The sequence below is a fragment of the Anser brachyrhynchus genome, assembly GCF_964034855.1.
Source record: "Anser brachyrhynchus genome assembly, chromosome: 24".
Taxonomy (NCBI): domain Eukaryota; kingdom Metazoa; phylum Chordata; class Aves; order Anseriformes; family Anatidae; genus Anser; species Anser brachyrhynchus.
Genome location: NC_137717.1, coordinates 544,312 through 565,845, shown reverse-complemented (window position 1 = coordinate 565,845; position 21,534 = coordinate 544,312). Strand labels below are relative to the sequence as shown.

At 44.1% G+C, this 21,534-nt stretch overlaps 2 protein-coding genes across 6 annotated transcripts in view; both read right to left on the bottom strand.

Annotated features, from left to right (window-relative positions):
* The window catches only part of MYOM3 (myomesin 3), a 30,196-nt gene extending 21,807 nt beyond the window's left edge, over positions 1-8,389 (bottom strand). For 2 of the 4 annotated variants that reach the window (XR_013941811.1, XR_013941812.1), the window contains exons 1-5: positions 4,704-7,025; positions 2,473-2,606; positions 2,245-2,319; positions 1,425-1,584; positions 1,023-1,180 (exon numbers count right to left, since the gene is read on the bottom strand). Coding sequence is in view for 2 of the 4 variants with exons in the window: in XM_080566913.1 (XP_080423039.1) it covers positions 1,023-1,180; positions 1,425-1,584; positions 2,245-2,319; positions 2,473-2,579 (500 nt within the window). In the remaining 2 variants the exon portion in view is untranslated. Of the gene's footprint in view, positions 1-1,022; positions 1,181-1,424; positions 1,585-2,244; positions 2,320-2,472; positions 2,607-4,703 lie in introns of all 4 variants that reach the window. The other 2 variants (XM_080566913.1, XM_080566914.1) reach the window with 2 other exon arrangements.
* A 1,005-nt stretch (positions 8,390-9,394) lies between these two features.
* IL22RA1 (interleukin 22 receptor subunit alpha 1) lies at positions 9,395-18,125 on the bottom strand. Of its 2 annotated transcripts, XM_080566946.1 has the most exons (7): positions 17,815-18,121; positions 15,187-15,319; positions 14,310-14,491; positions 12,889-13,073; positions 12,285-12,420; positions 11,929-12,050; positions 9,504-11,015 (listed from the first exon to the last, which is right to left on the bottom strand). In XM_080566946.1, exons 1-7 carry the CDS (start codon positions 17,855-17,857, stop codon positions 10,005-10,007), a joined length of 1,812 nt encoding a protein of 603 aa, XP_080423072.1. In that variant the 5' UTR covers positions 17,858-18,121; the 3' UTR covers positions 9,504-10,004. The 2 variants fall into 2 exon arrangements, with proteins under 2 accessions (XP_080423073.1, XP_080423072.1); XM_080566947.1 differs by lacking the exon at positions 14,310-14,491 and having other exon boundaries at positions 9,395-11,015; positions 17,815-18,125.
* Between the last annotated feature and the right edge of the window lie 3,409 nt (positions 18,126-21,534).

The window sequence follows — 21,534 nt, the reverse complement described above, 5'->3', positions numbered from 1 at the left end:
GAAGGGACGAAGAGACTGGCTGGTAAAATTAACACCTTATTTTAAAATTAGCGATATCAAACATAACAGAGATACAGAGGAGTAGACGGGTGCTTAGGCAGCTGCTCGCAGCTCTCTCTTTCCGTGCTCGCATCCATGCCAGGCCCGAGCAGCCCTGCAGCGAACCTCGCACCCATCGGCGCTGGCGTCTTGCTTCCTCCTTGGTTTGTGCTCCCTGCTTTGCACGTCGGGTGAGGCACCTGGAGCAGGTATCTCTTGCTTCCTTTGGTTTGCTGGGGAGCTGCGGGAGGTTCTTATTCTCTTTGCTCTTTGAGAAATTTAGAGGGGTAATTCTGGAAGGACACGGGGGCTCTGACAGTACAGAGTTGGCTGCCTGCGAAGTCAGTAGTAATCCAAATGTTTGCATGCTTCAAAGCTTCCGTGGGAGGAATGGTCAATCACTTAAACAAACTGATCAAAGAACACTCTACGGATTGTTTTCTGAGGCAATCTTTCATTTATTTCTGTCCTTCTGTTATTAATGGCAATCGCTGCAGTCAGGCCTGGTACATAACGCTTCCTCTCCTGCGTGCTAATAAATAACCAGGGCTGAGTAAGTATAAGAGTTGGTTTGTTTTTCACAAATTGTAGGACTGATGGCATCAAAGCCAAAACTTGTGTGGTATCCAAGGTAGCCAAGACTTGCTGGTGTGTGTGTGCAGAGTGAATTAGTGCTGGCAGGAGATTCTGGTTTCCGAGCACCAAGGGAAGCAGGGAGATCAATGTGAGCATCAGTCCCATCCCAAAGGAGCCCAGTAGGACTGCCGACTGTCTTCAGGGCCCACTAAATACCTCACGTCTTTACCAGTCCTAACAGTTGAACTGAAGAAGGGACCTAAACTGAATGTGTTTTCTGTGATTCTTAAGCTCTCCCTTCCTCCTTTCTATCAGGACCCAGATGTTACTCCTCTGGCTGCCCCCTGAAATGCACACACTTTGTCAGCCACGTGGGCAGGACGAGTTGTTGGTATCGGCGGACATACCAGGTAACCTGTGGTGGTGGCGAAGCCAGGACTGTGCACGCCAGCATCACTTCCATCCTCTCCCAGACAGCGTGTACCCGGAGGGGGATCCAGAACATAGGTGGGCGCCCAGAACGCAGCTCGATGTAGTCCTTCTCCATCTGTGCCTTCTCTACAGCCTGTGACAAAGATAGACTAAATAAAGGCAATGGAAAGGGATTATTTTCCAATTATACAAACTCTTTTACACAAGGGACATGTACAATAACACTTCAGGGGCAGGAGTATAAGGCCTTGTCCTTATTGCTGATGGTATTGAGGTTGTCCCAACACCTGTTTAGCATCTTCTCCAGAATGCTACATCGTGTTGGCAATTACAACCCCGTTGGTTTTTCTGCTACCAATAGAGACATCTGATCTGACCTTCCTCCGAAGGGCCTTCCGGTCAGCTCTCACACGCAGCAGTCTGCAGTTCCTAATAACCTCCTTTTCCAGCTTTTCCATCTCATTTCCAAACCGAACCCTCTTTTGCCCCCTCTGCTCAAGCTCTAGGATGGCAGCTTTTCTTCTTAGCTTGTAATCTCTGCAATAGAGTATATTAAAAGCCAACAAATTTTAGGATAATGCTTCATATTTTGTTTTGGTCTTTTTGTGTTGTTTTATAGTACACAGTTTTGTTTAAATCTAAGCAAGTATTAAGGACAAAAACATCAGTTTTTACTTAGAATGGGGTATGATGACAGGCAATCGTGTGTCATAGAAGCCAACAGTGCTACCATGAGAGATAACACTCTAATGACTCAAGAAGGGAATCCACTATTTGACAACTGTTAATCCCGTATGGGGAACTGGCAGAAGGATTAAAGAGAAGAGGGGTGTTGCTCACTATGTAGGTTGTTCAGTCCTCACAGAAGGATGGACAGCAGGATCACTGCCAAGATTTTCTGGAAAGAGGGGTGAGTTCCATCTGTTACCATTATATATTAATCTGACTCTGTATCTTCAATTTATTCCTATGAAATATAGTTTCTCTTAAGCCCTGGCTTGTGAGGGCTCATCATCACAGGTACCAAGGCAATGTAATTTAGTTTCCTGCATTTTTGTAGAGGACTGGTGTTTTTAGAGGAAGAACCTCTTGACAGAACCTGGTCTTTTTGAGTCCAATTAAATGAGTTGGAACCTGTGACCCCTATAGAAAGGCAATACAATGCTTGTATTTGAGTTATAATGATTTCTGACTTACTGTGGTATCTCGGAGGTCAGTGCAAGGGCAGCTGCTATGGATAACTCTGAAAGGCTGAAAGTCTCTTCTTCCTCACTTCCAGAGGCAGACACATAAAAAGAACCCAGACAAATGTCCATAATTTCATAAATTCAAAATTCAACAAATCTGTGAGTGTTTGGTACTGAGTGTAATGCTTCAGAAAGTCCTGTCTGGACAGGATTTGCTCAAACTATCTCTGTGGCTTACCTGGTTTTGAACCTTTTCTTTCTAGTTGTGGAGGTCATTTGCAAGCTCTGTTCCCTTTCCGCCTTTTGCTCCTCCTCTCTGTGGTGGAAAAAGGTTCGGGTTCCCATGCTGGGAAGCCAGAAATGAACTTCTTGCTGGAATAGAGTTAAACATAAAGTGGCTTTCAAAGCTTAACAGTATTGATTACAGTTACCATTAAGTCCTTGCTTTGCTCTGATGTTCAAGGGCCATGAAAGAAAGTTCATATAATACTACCTTTTGGTATTCAAACTATGAAAGAAGTTTGTTTTGTGACGCTTCAGTGAAAAATGGAATCAGATAATCAAATTAATAAGTCTTTAAAGGCAGCTGAAGTTGTAACAGAACAGTAGGTAGGCAACATTTTGTGGGTCGATTTGTTTTCCGAAGGCTGATGCTCTAAAGCTGCTGGATCTTCCAGGGTGTTCCATTAGATCAGACCCCCAATATAGCATGCAGGCAAATGAGGAGCGTCGTGAGAAGGGAAATCAGAGGGACGTAGAAGATCAGGGATAAAATAAGATATGGAACATTAGATAGTGAAATACAAAGGAAAAGTTTAGAAAATAAGTAGATTTTCAGTCTGGAAACTATTACAGGGGTATCTGATGCCAGATAGCCTGTGACCTGACATCCAGATTGCAGTTGTACCGTGTTCTGACCTTGCCTGGGTGTGCCAGGGGTTGGATAAGGCAGCACTGCTGCATCACAGGCTGCTGTGTGGGAATTGCTTGGTGTCTGTGACAACTGGAAAATCCAAGTTGGTTTTCTGGAACTGATCTTTTGCAGACAGAGCAATTCTTCACCCCAAATATCCCATCTGTGTATTTTAAGCTGCTGGCAGTTCCAGTCAGTACTTCAATGGGATAATGCTTTATCCAGTCCTCTGAGTGCCTCCTGCTTCTTCTTACGTCTTGGAAAAAGTTGATAAATTGTGAAGAAAGCTAGCATTCTTCAAACAGTAGCTGTAATGGAGTTGCTCAGTAAACAGCAGGACTCTCCCCAGAGGGAATGGAGAAGCCTGCCCAGAGAGATCCCCCTCCTGGAGGTGAAACGTGGGGAGCAAACAGCAGCTCTTGGCTGCCTTCCACCTCCTGCATTAGCTGCTGAAGGACCGTGCTGTTGCTGCAGCCCCTCTTCTGGGAATAAGGTGTACTGCTTTTAGGCACTGGATAATGAATGGGCATTAATCAGAAGTGATTTTTAACAGGGTATTCCTCCGTATCTCCTTATGTCTTGCAAAAGGTTCAGAAACCGACAACCCAATCTGTAAACTGCACAGATTTTCAAGTTCTAGGAGCTTATGTTACTTTATGAAAGCACATTGGCTCTTTGGAAACGTGATCATTGCTGAATAATATTCATTCAAACATACTTGTAAATCCTTCCTTTGCTCATGCTCTATTGTTGAAATTTTCTCTTGACAATTGTTTCACTGCATTTTAATTTTATTGTTTTCTAACCCTAAAACAATTAAAAATACACCCCTGACAACTTTTACCAGGAGAATGATTTTCTGTTAATGTAAACAAATTGTGTAGAAACTGTCCACGGAAAAGCACAGTTTTATGGAAAAGCACAGTTATGGTAAATGCAAAATATTCCCAAGTGCATATGAAAATACAGATTTCCTCAGTAGATGCTAACTTTGGATGAAAAAAAAGAAGCATTGGCAAATACAAAAAAGTGAAAATGGAAAATGGAGTATTTTTTTAATGGAAAAAATATCTTTTTAATTTCCTAGAATACTACTCTCTTCAGGACTATTGCAGCTGTAGAATGACTACTGTGCATCAGATCTCTGTTTCTATGTTCATGAAGAGTTACTGTTCCAAAATCATGTTTAATATATATTACATTCTATTATTCCCTGGAAATTTTTCTGTCCTCTGTAATCTGGTGTTTGTTCCAAAGATACAGAGTTCTGATCTACAGAAGCCTACACTTTTCAGTCCAAATGTATGCACTTTTTTTCTGAACAGACCAATAAAACAGAATAGACTCTTGTGAGAAAACATAAAATAAAATTATTTTCATAAGAACAACACTGGAAAAACAGTAAAGACACTCTAAAGCAGATACAATCACAAAGCACAATCTGTCTCTGTGGTGCAATACAAACAAAGTGATCATACAGAATAGCTGACGCTGCTATAAAGATCTTTAAAAATCTTGCTATAAACAGTAGTTTATTTACAGATAAACAAACTCACCCTGCGAAGACTACAGCGAGAGTGCCTGTCCTCATGCAAGAGAAAGGACAAAGGAGCGTTTCCTTTTCCCTGTTGACGACACTAAGAATGACTCTCCCCAAAAGAATGTTCCCCATGTTTGAGTGCCCATCCTCGAGCCTTAAATATAGCATCCTACCATGCCATCACAGTGACAATGGGGAGACCCATGCAGGGGTTACACTGCTTGAGCCGTGTACTGCAGTGATAACTAATCACAAACTCGTTTTCGTTTGGTTAAATAATTGCCATTGCCAAATGATATAAGGAAAGTCAGGTGCCTCCAAAATTCAGGCATCAGAGCATTGTATTATCCTCTGCTTCCTTAGGATAGACACTCGTGAAGCAACTAAAATGAATAATGAATGTTTCAACCTCCTCCAGGATTTTCCCTTGGGTCAACATTGCCATTGCTGCATAATGAACTGAAATCATTTATTTTGACATCACTTTAGTGAATGCCAGCTGCAGGCAAATTATGTCAGTGTATAATTAGATCGGAGCTAACAACAGCTCATGTGTTTGGGTTGGCTGTGATTATTGTACGTTCCTTGTTACAGGCAAAGGAGGGCTCGATGCCACCACAGCAGTGAGCTTACATATCCAGCTGCTCATGGCAGTATCTGGGAGGCTGGAGTAGGGTAAAAGAACAGAGACTGCTAGTTTTCCATGTGTTTATGATCGGCATGCAGTTTCAGCATGCGGGATAAACCCTTCTCAGCACTGGGAGGAGCGGGTGGTATTTTCTGTGATATCAGGAGAAACAAAGGCTTGCAAGTAAAGCTCTGCAGCTACAATGCCAGTTTGTTAGCCAGGTGTTCTGCAGCTCCATCTGATTAGATGAGAGGTCAGTGCGCCAGCAGTGGGCTTTGCCAAGTGGCCAGAAGGCAGTAAAGAGGATCTGTAAAAAAATAACATTGCAGTAGAGGGTGTAGCTGAAGGTCTGTTCAGCCCAGCGCCCTGTCTCTTGACAGAGGCCTGTAGCTTTTCCTGAGCTGAGCACCCACCATGCTTTATTGCTGCTAATAGACCTATCCCTGCTAATTAGTCTAATGATTCTGGCCTTCACAAGACTTTGTGGAAATGAATCCCAACATCACATCTGGCAAGGTTTTGAGTCACCCTGATTGTATCAGTAGGATCCATTTCTAAGAACCTGTGTTTGCTTCACCATCCAAAGGAAGCAAAGCTGAACTCCAGCAGGATTGGCACTGGAACAAGGACTTCTGTGGGAAAAGTTTATTTGGTGGCTGCCTCAGACATTCGAAAGAAAGCAGTAAACAGATACTCCTGGGCAGGCACAGCTGAGCACATTTTGGTATAAACGAAGCTGTCAAAATGAAGGAACACTTTTCTCTCATTGGTTTTTAACCATTGCATAACCCTTTGGGTGCTTTCCTGAATTTGGTATTATGAAAAGAAATGGGTAATTATGGCCTGTTCTGCTTAATATTAATGATTTCTTTCATCCTTGTCATATCAACCCTCTGTTATGTGTTTTAAGGAGAAAAGACCAGTCATGCTTTCCTCATATGGAAGCTGTTTCAAACCTTTGACTGCTTTATTACCTTTTTCTTAGAAAAATCTCTTGGCTTCATGTCTCGCTTCTCTCATTGTCTCAATCTGAAAAGATATACATGGATGTCTTACATCCTCCGAACATGCAAGCGTAAGGCCACTGCTTAGCACCGAGGTCCATCTGCGGTGCAGGCTCCTTCACGCAGTTCTGCTGCACCGTACCTCCCCATCTCCAACAGCAGGACTGCTTGGCCACCGTGATGCCGGAGGACAAGCTGTAAGGTCTGTTCTGTCAGGGTCCCGGTGCTTTCAAAGCTGCCCCTCAACTCTGCTTCATCCTGTCTCCAGAATTCAGAGCTCCCCATTTGTTCCTTCAGTAAGGTTTTCCTCAAAGCACATGTTAAAAAATCACCCGTGATTTCAGATAGTCTTCCACCAGTACACCTTCCAAAGCCAAAACAGGTAACAGGGGAAAAAGCGAGCCTCACCCCGCAGTGATGCGTTCGCCCCTGTGCAAGCTCCCTGGCGAGCTACGAGCAGGGCTTGGGGAGTGGCAAAGTGACAGCTCCCAGATTTAGCTGAGAAGACAAAGAGCAAAGCTTGGCTCTAGGGTTACAGCAGCCACCTGCTGCGCCGATGTCCTTGTGACAACTGGAGCTGCAGCGCTCACCTGTCATCATCGTGACATCTGCCTAGGAGCAGGCACGGTCTTTGTCGTAAGGCAGTTCTCTGTTTTGTTATCTAGGGCTATCAGCACTGCTATCTGGAAAAGTCAAGATGAATGAGGAGCAGTCTCTTGGTTGGTACAGATGGCTTGCATGGGATGACCTTTGAGACAATGTTGAAATCATGCTGCTTATCTGGAAATGTTCTTACACCGAATGAGAGTGAGATAATTAGATCCTGCTATAGCTGTTCGCTGTGATGCACTTTGAAACAAACAAGGCTATCAATTTGATTATGAAAAGCAGTGAAGTGGAAGGCAATAAGGTCAGCATGTGTTGATGGGGGATGGATGAGCACTTTACTTGTGCAGCTGCAGTAAAGCTAAATAGCATCAACATCTTTTTCCAAAGAGAAACGGTTTTAGAAGATATGATCTTCCTCTTAAATCCAAGAGGTGACTCATGAGACAAGAATCAATCTCCTCCTGCTTGGTACAGCAAGGCCTAAAAGATAAATATTGACTTAGCCATGATCATGGCAGGAAGTTGAGAATATTGCTGTAGGAGATCACCTCCTTCCACCATGGCTCAGAGAGTGCCTCTCTTGACCACATTCCTTGCTCGTGCTGTTAGGGGTAGAACAGATGAGGACAGGCAAGAGCTGGGTTGTGAGACTTTAGACCATTCTGCTATACGCAGCCTTTATCAACTTGTATAGTCAGAGGCAATGGAACTTTTAAGGTATTTAAGTGCCCGAAGAAAAGACTGACATCCTGCTGTGGGACGCTTTGCATATTTAGGCACCTATGTTAAGTCTAAAACTCTGGTCCCAGGTTTCTCTGCCTTAGCTGCATGTCTCCTCTTGAGGCACCAAGACGACACATTTGTTAAGGGCTGTGACATGATCGGGCCCTGTGGCAGGGGGCTGCAGAGAGATTTGAGAAGGCTGTTAAGTAACAAATGCTGTATTTTTTAGCAGCATCTTCAAATGCTCTACTAAGGCCCCCTTCCCTTCCACACTGTGCTGCCCATACTGACACTGCACTGAGGATAGGGTTTCACAACATGAGCCAAAATATTGGCGTTGTGGCATTTGGTTATTCCCTGAGTAGCATCACTGGGAATGTTGTTGACACAGGATACGTAGCCTACGGCAACCCTGAATAAAGGACCTGGCATCACGGGCTTGAAATGCCGCCTCTCCAGGGGGCAGTTAGCGGGGTAGGACGGTACCCCGGGCCTCGCACTGCCTGGAAGCAACAGAGCTGGGCTGCTGCAACTCCTGCAACTGCAACGTTTCTCTCTGTGTTATTTTTGATGGTATACTTTGGACAGAAGTACATGAAACAGCTCAAACGGCACTCCACTAAACCTCCAATACTGAATGGCATGATGTAAAGTCAGCACGATGGAAATGTCCTTCCACATTGCTGCCCAGGCTGCAAATGTATTCACACCTCTTACACCCTGTGCCATGGCCATTCTTCACCACATCCCACATTTCATCTCTTGGCCTCATATGACATGGCCACAGTGCTTTGTTTGTTATTGATACTGGAGTTAGGGCCTGAATCTTTACCTATGAAGTTTGGCATTCTTACGGTTAGTCCTTTAATCCCGGGTTGAATCATCAAAACCCCTTTGCTTCATAAAGCTACAGTTTATTTGCAAAATCATACCAAGAAAGTGGAATTTAACCTTTGGCCTCAGCTTCCCCAGACTGAGAAAACACCTAAGTGCACTCGTGGTGAGAACAGCTGAGTTTTTGCTCCTGGTCAGCCTTCCCCTGGCAGCGCTCAGGGGGTGCTTCCAGTGAGTACTTCCCCATACTATTCAAAACCTGGCTTATTCTTACGTATGGTTTCAGTTCTTCTGAAAACCTGAGGTCATCAGACATGTGCACTTATTCACTGCACCAGTGGAAATCAACCGGCTGAACTACGCTCTCCTCTTAATGAAAAACAATTGCCATCTCTGTCCCCCAGATAAATACCATTTAGCTTGCTTTTGGCAAAGCTGCAGTCCCAAAGGAATTTGGCTGTCAGTTTACGTTGGTTTTGCTTCATTTCAGCCCTGGAGTTGGGTGTGCTGGTAACAGAGGTAGAGGAGACCTCTGCAGTTGTGGATTCCTGTCCATCATTCACATGGAGCGTGTTCCTTGCTCGTATTGCCAGGGAAGGATGGGAGGAAGCAGCTCAACACCTCCCTGGTCTCCTTGGTAGATTACAGTGAGTAATGCACTCAGAATTCATTCAGGGTTCATGGGGCTGAACTGAGATTGGTGCGAATCCTCGTGTTCCTGTCTATGTGGAGTGTGAGGCTCCCTGCTTTGTCCCTGGGGATTTCAAGGGAAGAAGAGAATGGGTGACTATTTCATGAGAAAGAAATGAGCAGCAGTTGAAAAATACGTCAGGGCTGGGCCAAGACTGCACCATTCTGCTGCACAGATGAAAAAGGTTTAATCTTTCTACAAGCATTAAAGAGCACAGCAGAATAGAGGGCATTTAGTTTCTCAGAACTGCTGTATCAGGAGCTATTACCACAGTTTCAATGACTGCTTTAAAGGCAAAGTCCATTCTATGCAAGTAGCTTTGCAAGAATCATATATCCAAGGGTAGAACACCAATACGTATTTCCTCCTTTTACTGTACCACATTGTTTTAATTCTTTTAGCTTTGCACACATCTGCACTTTAATTTCTTCAAAGCATGGGCATATTTTGGAGCTGGCTGTTTGGTGTTGGTAAAGAACAAAACAGTTTCTATTGTGAACTTAGCCAAGATTTCAGGAAACTGAATCTGGAACTTGAACTTGAATCCTAACTCAGCTTTAAAGTAGTCCAATTCATAACCAGTCTGAAGAATATCCACAGAGCGAAGATGTACTAATTAAGTGCTAAGCTACAGTATCATAGCATACCAGGGAGTAATTATATTAGTAAGGTACCAGAGCCCATGATAGAACAATAGAGGGAACAGCTCAGTGCCCCATTACAATACATCCGAGATTAGCTATGTTTATTTGTGTTGTACTGTTTTCAGGATATGTTACTATTTTATGTAAGCAAACAGAATCTGGATTTTAATATTATTAACTTTTCTTAATAAAATTCTGTGTTTTCATCTTCTTGATCCCACAGTACTTTCAGGTTCAGGTCTTTGAACAGCGTAGTGAGAGAAAAGCCATTGCCCCGGTCTGAGATAGTGTCCTGGGACAGAACATTATTCAGTTTAGTGCTGCTAAGCTCCTTTACTGTTGTTAACTTCTGTGTTTCTTGAGTTTCTAGGAAGTAAAATTTATTTTCAGGGTGTGACACTGAACCTGATGACATCCACCACTCTGTGTTGTTCTCCCCAGGGAAGCTGTTACCAGTACTGACTGAGAGGAGGAGAGCTGCTGATGGAGATGGCAGGGATTCGTCCTCTGGAACCTGGTCCCCATCAACCGTAACCGAAGACAACAACAGCGGCAGTTCTGCTGTCTGCTGTCTATAGCATCCTCCTTGTCCCACCAAAGACAGCGCCAGCTGGGGTACGTGCACTTTACTTTCCATCTCGTCAGTCTGCAACAGCAGCTGCTGCGTTTGCCCAGGGCTCCATTGCATGAGAGCTGGCTCTCCCATGCCACTGCTGCCCCACAGTGCCACGTTTGGCCTCTGTTCTTTATAACTCCAGTGGCTGCAGCTTTTGCCTAGCACCTGGTTTACAAGCTTCACACCAGCAAAGCTATCTGGAGAAACTTCCTTTAGCACCTGGTTTGGGTGATAATTGTTCTTGTCGACATGGTCCGTGCCATCGACACACACCCCGTAGGTCAGGGGGAGGTTGGAGACTCTTTGCTCGGCTCTCTGGGGAGCGTAAGCAGGACTTGTGCTTGCTGGGCAGGGTGGCTGAGCCGGCAGCTGGGACGCCTGCACATCAGCCTGGTGCTGGTAGGTAGCTTCTGGTGGGCAGAAAGGTCGTGGTGGCTCCAGGGCTTTGTCCAAATGCTGGCTGATCTGCGCTAACTGCACTTCAGGGATGAGAAGCGAAGGTTTGGATAAATTAACGGGCTTTATAATATGCTCCACTGTCAGTGTGAGAGGCTGGAATGATGAAATCCCTCTGAAGTCCTGTTGAAGTAATAGACAAACACGAGCTATTAACAAGAAGTCTGTGATTTTGAAGGTTTGCTTTAGATTCTTAAAAATTTTCTTTGGAGAAATATCAGTAAGAGCCAGCAACTACCACCTGGCATCTGCTGTGCTGACAAAAGACCTGTTTCTTTTTACGGGGAATGACCCCTCAGAGGAATACAGGCATCTCCCACTATGCTTCAGGACAATTGTGCTATCCTAAAATATGAGGAAGAAAAAATCCTCTTAAAATTTTGCAGTTTTTGGCCTAGCACCTGGAGCATGGAAATAGATTGCCCTTAAGTTAATTTAACATGCATGAACAACCAGTGCTCGCTAAGGGAGATGAACAACAGGTAGGGTGGCCTGGGGCTTCAAAAGGAGCTGGTGATTTAGTATGCCTCAGGTTTTAGCTGCCTAACCTGACACTTGCTTTAGAGGGGAACAATCTGGGGGAAGCTCTGAGCACCCATCTTCTGTAAATCAAATTACCATTGAGTCACTCAAAAACTGGAAGCCAAAATTATTAAAAACTTCTGAAAATTTTAGGTTTAAAATTAGAGGAAAGGAAACTTTTGGGGGTCTGTGATTTTGAGAGCTGTTCTAACATATCAGTATAAAGCCTTGCTCTCCTTTAGGGACAATATAAACAACTTACTTAATTTATTAGAATAACCAAGATCCTTCAAATCTGCAGGCATCTTTGGTGTCTTACTTTACAACTCCCTGCAATAAATTTTCTCTATGTGTGTAAGGATGACCAAATTAAAACTGCCAGCAGCCTGCAGTGAATGCCTAGACAATGCTCTTGCATGCGCATTCTTCCTCCTTGGTTAGCGCTGTTATTCAGGTGCATTCACATGGTCCTGAGCAGTTTAAAGTTTTGCTGCAATGGCTTAAGAACACTTACCAAAGACATAGGCTGCGCGCTGTGCTGCTTGATGTATTTATAGATCACGTAGCTAATTGCAGCAAACACCAGCCCAGCACAGAATCCGAGTGCAACAAAGCAGTAGAGAAGCCATGTGGTGTCTGGTTAGTGAGGAAAAGAACAAAGTGAAAATGTAGCTTCAGAGCACTGGGTTGGAAAAAATGCATGGCATCGTCTAAATGATCTCATAGGACTCAATTTTTAAATTAGGAAACTTTGCATTGCTTCAAAATGTTTAGTAAGGCTATGATATTTAGCACCGGCTAAAAAATGGTCTCTTTCATGTACCCAATATCCCAGGTAGACTTTTAGCCGAGCAGAGTTAACAGCCTCACCTGCTAGAGTTTTCACCCAAAATACTTGGGATTTGCTGCTTCTCTCACGGAGGTGTATGTACACTGTTCCATTATATTCAGTGTCTGGGTCCAAGTTGATAACTTCAAATTCTTTGTTGTGCTCATTCTTTATCCACTATTTAAAATAAAGGTAAATGCTGTATTTTAGAAAGATAATATGCATACAATTTCCTCAACTCAGATTGCAGAATTAAGCATATTAAAGTTACTAATAACGTGCTACAGGACCGTAATAATTCTGTATATATGGAATTCTAAATACACAATTTCCTTTCTACTATTACTGCATTTAGTTTTTGCATTTAATTTCATTCACACTTGAACTATGTCGCTTTCTTTTTCAGTCATTGTCGGCTTTACTTTTTGTTACTGATACTGTAACGTGGTCAACTCTAGTTCCATTTCCAAAATTTCAGAGGAATGCTTAAAGTTCCTCTTGTCTGCTAAAAGTCAAAGACAGAATTTCTTTTCCTTGTGCATCAGAAATCTCCTCTATCGTGTACCAGTTCTGGTGTCCTTCTCCACCTTATGCAAAATGTGATTTACAAAATTCAGTGGCTGGCGGCCTGAGGTTGTACTTTACCTTTTGGTGTGTCCGTTGGTTGAATAGCGTTAAGTGATAATCAACAGGACCAAATTTGCTATAAATGTCCTCTATGGTTAGCTGGTGGCCATCCTCACCTCTCAGCGGAGTATAGGGGGGCCGTATAAGAAACTTTATGGACCGTACATAAGGAATATACTCTAATTCTGGTGCTCCAATAACAGCTAGAAAAGACAGAACAGGAAGTGTCAATTGTTAAGATTAAAGCTAATATGTTATCAGAGTGTTTTATACACATCTTATACACACACACCAGACTGACTCTAAATGATTATGCCTGTGTATAATCAAAAAAGTATTTGGGCTGCATTTTGTTGACCATAGGAAAAATCAGGAAATGGGTGATAATGCCTTTCCTCAAGGTTCTGCCTCCTTTAGCCAGTGTTTGTCTCTAGAAATTCCTTCCCCAGGCTTTTCCTTAGGACCATGCTCTCACTGTTTCTGTGTTGGTTCCCTTTGCTGCACAGAAGCATCCTCCCTCATGCGTTTGTGCTGGGATGAGTGTGGAATCCCACCACAGGGCACTCAGCTAACTGCTACCTACGTTCCTACTCCCATCCTACTTCAGATTTTGTCTTTAGAGCAGTTCAGGTCTTGTGTATCGAAACTTATCTTCAGTGAAGGGTATACACAATGCAGAACACTTAAACAGAGGTTTAACCCAATCCATAACAGGATATTTAAAAGCAGCACTCAGTAGTCCTTCAAGGACATGTAGCTTAAAATAGTAAAAAGAATGGCTCTGGGGAATAGGCTCACCTCATGAGGAGCATTAAGGCTTATGCTGCAATGCAAAGTGAATGTTTCGTGACCAAAGCGACTACATGGCTCTTTCATGGCTTATTTCATGCAAAGATCTGAAGGCTCTTCATAGCCACTGACTGCTAATGTCACCCTGAATTATTCTTGACAAGTATACAGTGGGAAAATTTTAGACACAGAGCAAGCAAGAGGACGTCCAAAGGGTGTGGTGTTTGTTGTGCAGCTCACTTGGGTTTGGGAGCACTGAGCATCAGTTGGTCTGGCTGCTTATCCCGATGTGCTGGAGTTCACATTTCCTAGCTTCTATGAGTGCATTACTGACTGTCCTTAGGTTGCCCATCATGTCTCTTACTAAGTTCCTGCCTGTCTTAATAGCAGTTCTTCCTTCTAACACATCTGGCTTTTCCCCTTCTCTAATTGCAGTCTGCGTCAGACCTCAGGGCTGGCCCTGCCCTTTTGCTCACTTGCCTCTTTGCCCAACAGCAAGCCTTCTTATGGACTGGAAAGCTTTCACTCCCATCCTAGCAAGCAGAGTCTTGCAATACTAAAATCAGAGGAAACACTGTTCTGAACATCAGTGAGACTAGAGATGAATCCCCGGCAAGCAGGATTTAACAGATTTAAGCAGAGGTACGTACTCTCTTTTCTGGGTTCAAATCTTTCCGAGCGCACCCAGTTGGAGGAGCAGTAGTTCTGGCCAGTGGCCCTCACCCTGGCGTAGTAGTGCTCGGTGAAGTTTTCTGTTTCATGAGTGAGATTGCAGAAAGGCTGTGTGATGTTCTGGCACTCACGCTTGTTAAGCCAGGCTTTCTCTCCATACCTTAGACAGGACAAAATAGCTTTTAGTCTGATTGGTATAGCAGATGCAATACAATCCTCCGGAATGATCCAGGCAGGCTGCTTTGCCAACTACTAGTAGTTTTTAAATTAATTATTGCGATTAACAAGTGGTTGGGAATGAAATGGCAGAGAAACCTCCCCTGGCCTACAGCCCTTAATCCATTCCCACTGGTGCTTCTGTGTGGATAAGGCTTTGAGGAAGTGCAGCTCATTTTAAGGCATACACAAGAGTGTCCTGCGGTCAGTGACTCCGGGGTTCTTTGCTCGGTCTGGCACTGAATGACTGCATGCAAATTCACCGCTGACTTTGCAAACTACCCAAATGCAACAAAGCTATTGTGTAGCACTGGTCTGATTTCTTTTAGCTCTAGTGACTGACCTGGAGGAAGGCAATTGCTATTACCTGTATTTAGAGTTGAGGAAACTGCAGAATAGAGAGAAGTAAGTTGCTGAAGACAAAGCTCTGTAATGGAGTAAAACGGGCAACCCAAAGTGTAAAAGTATTTGCTTAACTAAGCACCATCCACCAGTTTAAATAATCCTGTCCTTTACTGAGTTCTTGTCTAAGCAGAACCATTTCCATGAAAGCAAGACAAGCAGCAGAATCAGCAAAATCTACTGAGAACAGTGGCCGCAAGAACAACAGAATTCCAAAAAGAAGCAAACTTCACATACTGCTTATACTGGACATCAAATACGGTGCCAGGGAGAATATCTGCTTCAGTTTCCCATGTCAGGATGTTCTCAAAGTTTGTAGAAGAAAATGCTGCACGTTTCAGACATGATGACCTCTCTGTAGTCGCAATGCCTAGGGTAGCAAAGAAACTGGTATTAAAATGCATATTCTGGCATCTCAGCCCTCAGGTGAGCATGGATCCAGCACTGCTCAGCCATTTGGTGAAGAGAATCATAACACGGAATGGCTCGGGTTGGAAGGGACCTCAAAGATCATCCATTTCCAACCCCCCTGCCATAGGCAGGGATGCCACCCACTAGATCAGGTTGCCCAGGGCCTCATCTAACCTGGCCTTGAACACCTCCAGGGATGGGGCAGCCACAACCTCCCTGGGAAACCTGTTCCAGTGCCTCACCACCCCCTGAGTGAAGAATTTCCTCCTAATCTCTAATCTAAATCTCCCATCTTTTAGTTTAAAACCATTCCCCTTTGTCCAGTCATTATCTGATTGAGCAAAGAGTTGCTCTCCATCTTTTTTATAAGCCCCCTTTAAGTACTGAAAGGTCGCAATGAGGTACCCCGGAGCCTTCCCTTCTGCAGGCTGAACAACAGGCACGCCACTTCCAGGTCGCTAGAGAGGGGCTGCAGAGCAGACGCTTCAACAGAACAGGAACTCAAATCATGCACACATCACCATATAGGCTTTGCAGATTGTTGGCTCATCCCAAAGGAATCGAAGTCAGGAATTTTTACAGAAGGGCCTCAAAACCTCAAAATCCAGGATTTTCTTATCAGGTTTCTTTTAAAGCAGTTAAATGGCTGGAAAACTAAGAACAATAACCTGTTTCCAGGCTAGATTTAAATCTGTGAATGCCATCGCTTCTGCCCAGACTCAGGGAAGTAATGTGTTTAGATCAGTCTCACATCACTGCAGATGTGACGGCCATTAGCTGCTCATGGTCCACGTTTTATGGGATGGAGACTGCCTGCGCAGAACGACACTCGACAGACCTGAGACGTGGACTCTGATCTGGGTGTGCCAGGGTGAGGGCAAACAGCTCCTGGCTCCCTGCAGACCGAGCTGCGTGCCTCTTCACACAGAGGATGGGCTCTAGCTTTGCAAAGCTGAAATGTCCCTTGCCCTGGCAAACATGCCCTCTGTAGAGCAGTACGCCACTGTGATCCACCTGCGGCAACCTGGCTATGAGCAGCTGCTGGAGAGTGTCCTGGAGGCTTTGGGATCCCTCCTGTAACCAGAACACATGGTGCCACATTGCCTCAAGGCTGATTCACAGGACCTTCTAACTTAGGCAGTAACCTGCAGAATCTATGAGCTCTGTAAATCTGAATTACAGACACGTCCTCAAAGTTGTGTAGTTTATACATTAATTTTAACCCTTGCTTTGCAGTACTGATAAACTCCTTGAACTAATGGAGCTTCAGCCTGCTCTCGTTGGAAATGAACAGTCCAGTTATGGTGCTTGTAAACAGACACACACAATCAATGCGACCCCGCTGAAAAAATGGTGATAAACAGGTAGAAGTAGCAGCATTTTACAGATGGGAAAATTTAGGACCAGACTGGGGGGGACTTGGACAAGATCACACTGAACAATTGTGGTAGAGCAGGGACTAAAATATGCCAGTTCCTGGATCCTTACCCCAAGCTTTTCCTCCAGCTGCTGCCATGGAGAACTGTGTGGCAGCAGTTTGACCTATTGTGCTCTACAGGAGGAGAATTAGTCAGAAAGACACAGATCCAATTATCAGTCTTTTTGGGTAAGGCATTTTGGCAGGGAACCAACACAGAAATAGGCTCTGATCTAGTCCAAATGCTAGCTGAGCACAGCCTTCCTCCTGAGGCAGCACAAAGTGGGTGGGTTTCCCTGTCTGGTCACCATAAGACCGAGTCACCAGTACCCTGATCATATCAGAGGTAGGAAATCTCCATCTTCCCACATTTATCCATACTAAAGCACGGTTATGCAAACCAGTGTAACACAAGCACAATCAGCGTGGGCAGGAAGAACCACAATATTTCGGAGTGTGAAAGTCCCTCTGCTTCAGAAGTTTCTGTAGGCACCTTCCCTACAGTGTAAGGTCATAGACAAATATGCAGAAAAGCAAAGCAGAAGCAGATGAACGCTAAGGTTGCTTGCTGAGAAGCTGCCATTCGAAAACATAGCAAGTTTATGCTTGATTCACCCAGGAGTGGGTTTGCCACATTTGGTTTAGGATTGAATGGCTTTTAGGGATATATTATTTGTTCGTACCTCTTTTAAAATCAGGGCTGTTCTATTTGTGTGTATCTGCGTAAGACACAGGGGGCTGATCCAAAATCCCCTGAAGTCAGTGAATATCCTTTACTCCTGTAGGATCTGGGTTGCATTAAGCCAGTGGCAAACACTTCGGATTGAGGGAATCATTTCTTCTCCCTAGTAGTCCTTAAAGCACTGAGCACACCAACAATACTTTGAAAATATTAAAAAGAGAGAGCTTTTGAACAACCTCAAACAACAGCTCGTTCTCTAGGTCTTGTTTCAGGACAAATGACTGAACTGCTTCCCATACTACATGCCCAAACTGAAACACTCGCGGTCAGGGATAGGAAAGAAGTCAGAACTTACCGACCACTGAACACACAGCCAAGACGATCAGAAATTTCTTCATGAAGAGCTAAGCAAGCTGGGCTGGGAGAGCAGGCAGTGGATCCTGTGTGCAGATGAATCACCTTTTACAACAGCTAAATTCTTGCTTGTGGGGCTGAGTTGGATTTGTTGCCCAGTAACAGGCTGCGGAGCTGCTATCCCGCCTGCATTCTCATCTGAGATCAACAGCTGAAGACCTGTGCGCATGTGTAAGCACAGGAGAGAAAACAGCAGAGTGACAACAGGAACACCTCACTCCCTCTGAGTATACACACCTAACTGTACAAAGGTGCACAAGCCAGAGGCTTAGAAAATCCCCGGGTTTTTCTTGAAAGAGAGCCAAATACCATTTTCCTGATAAAGAGCTTCCTGCCTAAAAGCCCTCACTGAGGTTTCTCAGTTTTGGGGTTTGCTTTTCTGGTTGGATAGCTTTGACTGGTTGGAACTCTGGAAGTTATTATTTGGTGCTGTGCTCGTAGCTGATTTTATAACTGCTGCAAACAACACACCTATTTCCTTAAGAAATACCTTTGGGTATTTTGTTAAAATCAAAGTCAGGCAGATCATTAGTTTTTAAGCTCTTCTATTGTTCGTGCTGGGCATGGGTGGGAGCCAACTGACTAACACGCAGCCCTGCTGCGCTGGGCAGAGCACAAGCTCCTCAGGTGCGCCAAGGCCTCCGCACTGCCAGGTGGCTGCAGAGGTTCTTTGCTTGGCGTAGGAAGGGGGGAGGTCACCTTTCTGCAGCAGGAGCATATCTGTCCCCACTTGCTTCATAGCTTTTCTCAGAGGCAGTTGTAGACCTACAGTTAATTTTAGTGGCTGCTTACAATATAAAGTTCTGTTCTGGATATCATGAATACCATACAATAAAAATGTTTGTAAGAAATCTAGACAAGAAAGAGATGTAGTTCCTTTTCTGTACCTTTCTTTTTTTTTTTTTTTTTAAATTATTATTTTTTTAGGGTGTTGTTCAGTTATATTTTCAAGCTTTTCTCAGAAGAGGGAGAGGCATTTCCTTTTCTGGTGAAAAGCGAAAACTAGTTGCATGTCTCCAGGAGCTGTGGATTTAGAACCACCAGATGTGTGTAAAATAGGAACTGGTACAGTTGCATGCTGCTTTTTCTACCTAATGCATTGTAAGCGGAGAAAGCTTCACACATACAACCTGCACTTGAAGCTTAGGTAACTCCCTGAGACACTGCTTTTGAATTTTATAATGTAACGATTCCCTTTACACAGACTGGATAACCTCCCTGGGCTCTTTCTCTGGCTTACTTTATCCCATGGACACAACAGTTGACAAAACGAGGAAGTCCTGTCCCAAGTCCTCCATTTTGCCTAGGACTAACTGGGCCTTGCATAAGGCTCAGATGCCCCCAGAGCAAAACCAATTGGCCTGTCCTTCTGGGCACCGAGAACTATTCAATTTGTGATTGCTTCAGCCCTAAAAAGTCTTAAACAGAAATATCTACCCTAAACCACAAAGAACAACTGTGCATTAGACAAATTCCTTATGAGCAGTGCTCTTACATTGTCTAAAGCCTATTTAAAGCTCCTGAATCCTAGATTTTTTTCTTATTGTTACAAGTGAGCCCCAGAAGGAACATCATACCTGCAGTTAAGTTTATCAAAATACAAGCCATGTGTGCTTCTGAAGCTGAAGGCACGCTGCTTTTGCTATTTCACATGGTGGCCAAACATGGTAGAAATTACTACCCCTCCTGTTTACCCATTCATCTTGTGGATTTTCTGTCCTGAAGTTGTTTGTATTCCCTGCTCTGCATTGATACTAACAGGGCTGTCTGCTTCAAACCATGCCACTGATGCATAGCTATCGCTTTAGCTTTCTCATCTCACAAATGCACAAGCTACAGGTTTATTAAACAAGACCCACCTATCCATCAGTATGGCCTACATCTATTTAAGTACAGCTCTTTTTTAGGGTATTTTCTGAATATAGCTTGCTAAATGATTTCCAGTTTTTCCCTTCCCTCCTATCACTGCCTCATGCTGCTGCTGTGGGATGACCCATCACAGGGCAGAAGTGAGGGAAATTGCACCGCATCTCAGACTTTTGTTTTGGGAATACCACTTAAAGCTTTATTTCTGCCTTATTTCTTGAGAGACGTTACCTTTTAAATAGCCCAGGAAGCACCCTTCTGAATCTTTCAGTACCTGAAAAACTCCAGAAGCCTGGTTCTATGTTTAAGATTCAACAATTGGCTTTCAAACTTAAACCTGTAGGGCCCGAGCCTATATCAGAAGTTAGTTCGTAAGGACAAAAACAGACTGAGAGGTTCATAATGCAGATTTACCATGGAATTCTTCTTATAACATGACACAGCTTGGGAAAGAGGAGACAAATCTTGCGTGCCAGAGATTTGTGAAGATAGGAAATCAAGGCTTAACAGACCAAGATGGTTATCTCCTGAGGTGCTGCTGGGCCCGGGCTGCAAAGCCCCACTCTGTGAGTGCCATGTGAAGCCCAGCCACTGCTGATCCAGGGATATGGGAGACCTGGTTCCAGCTCTTGTGCTTATCCAGTAGATGAGCAATGGCCAGATTTTTGGAGGACTGGATCATATCTCTTGATGAGAATGGAGAACTTTCCTTGTCACACAACTACAACCACTAAGTAGGATGGAGGATATGGAATGATTGCTTGAGCAGAGGGAGCTCTGGCTGCCCCTCATCCCTTTCCAGTGGAAAGTGGGTCTCAAGCCCTGGTTAAAGAAGCTATGTAGAAGTGGAATGCTGCCCCCACAAGTACAGCTCTCCTGCCTGCAGCCTTCTCCCCAGCTTCCATCCTGAGAAGACCTGGGCAAGACAAAGAACTGGTCACGGGCCCTGTTTGCAGAGCTGTGGCATGTCCAAATCATTTTGTAGAGGTTACACAACTTCTGAGCTTCCTGGAAACCAAAGCCTAGGGGGTTTTCTTCATTGCACAAGAAAATAGGTGGTAATTATATTTGGATGATCTATCTCTTTCTAAATTGACAGGAGGCATTACAGTACAGGATGTACCTAAGGATACTCTGGGGGAAAGAGGTAAGAAAAAAAGGAGAATTCTGGTTGATTAATCTTTTCTACCACCTCCCTTTTAATTTTAATTTGGGATCTTAATTAGTACGTCTTGCTTTCCTCTTCAAAGCAGTTCCCAACAACTCATATCACCCTCTACTTCCTTCTGATGTTGTTCTGCCGATTCTCTAAAGATGTCAATATTAACAGCCCCAATCAACACCCTTCCCTCATCTGAGACAACTCTCTCTGAATGCAGAGGATGGCTATTGTGTGACTTCCTCTTTCTTTAAATGCTTTGTTTTCCTCCATGTCCTTTTACTGGGGAAAAAAAATGGGAAAATATGTTTCTGTGGGATTTGAAGGGTGCACATGAAAAATACTCTGCAAAAGTCAGTATCACTCAGTCAAGAGAGGTCCTGTCCCTCCTGTGACTTTTGTAGGTGGACTTCCTATTTGATTCTTTGCTTACAGAGATAGCCACTCTCCTGGACGTTCAGTGACCCAGATGGAGACCTGGCCAAGAAGTTTCACAGAACTTCACTCGGACAAAAGCAGTAGAAATGGGACGCCCATGATGGGGTCCTGCTTTCAAATATAATGTTTTTCAAGATGAGCTGCAGTCACCCTTTGCAGTTCTGGGAAACATAAACACACACACACACACACACAGAG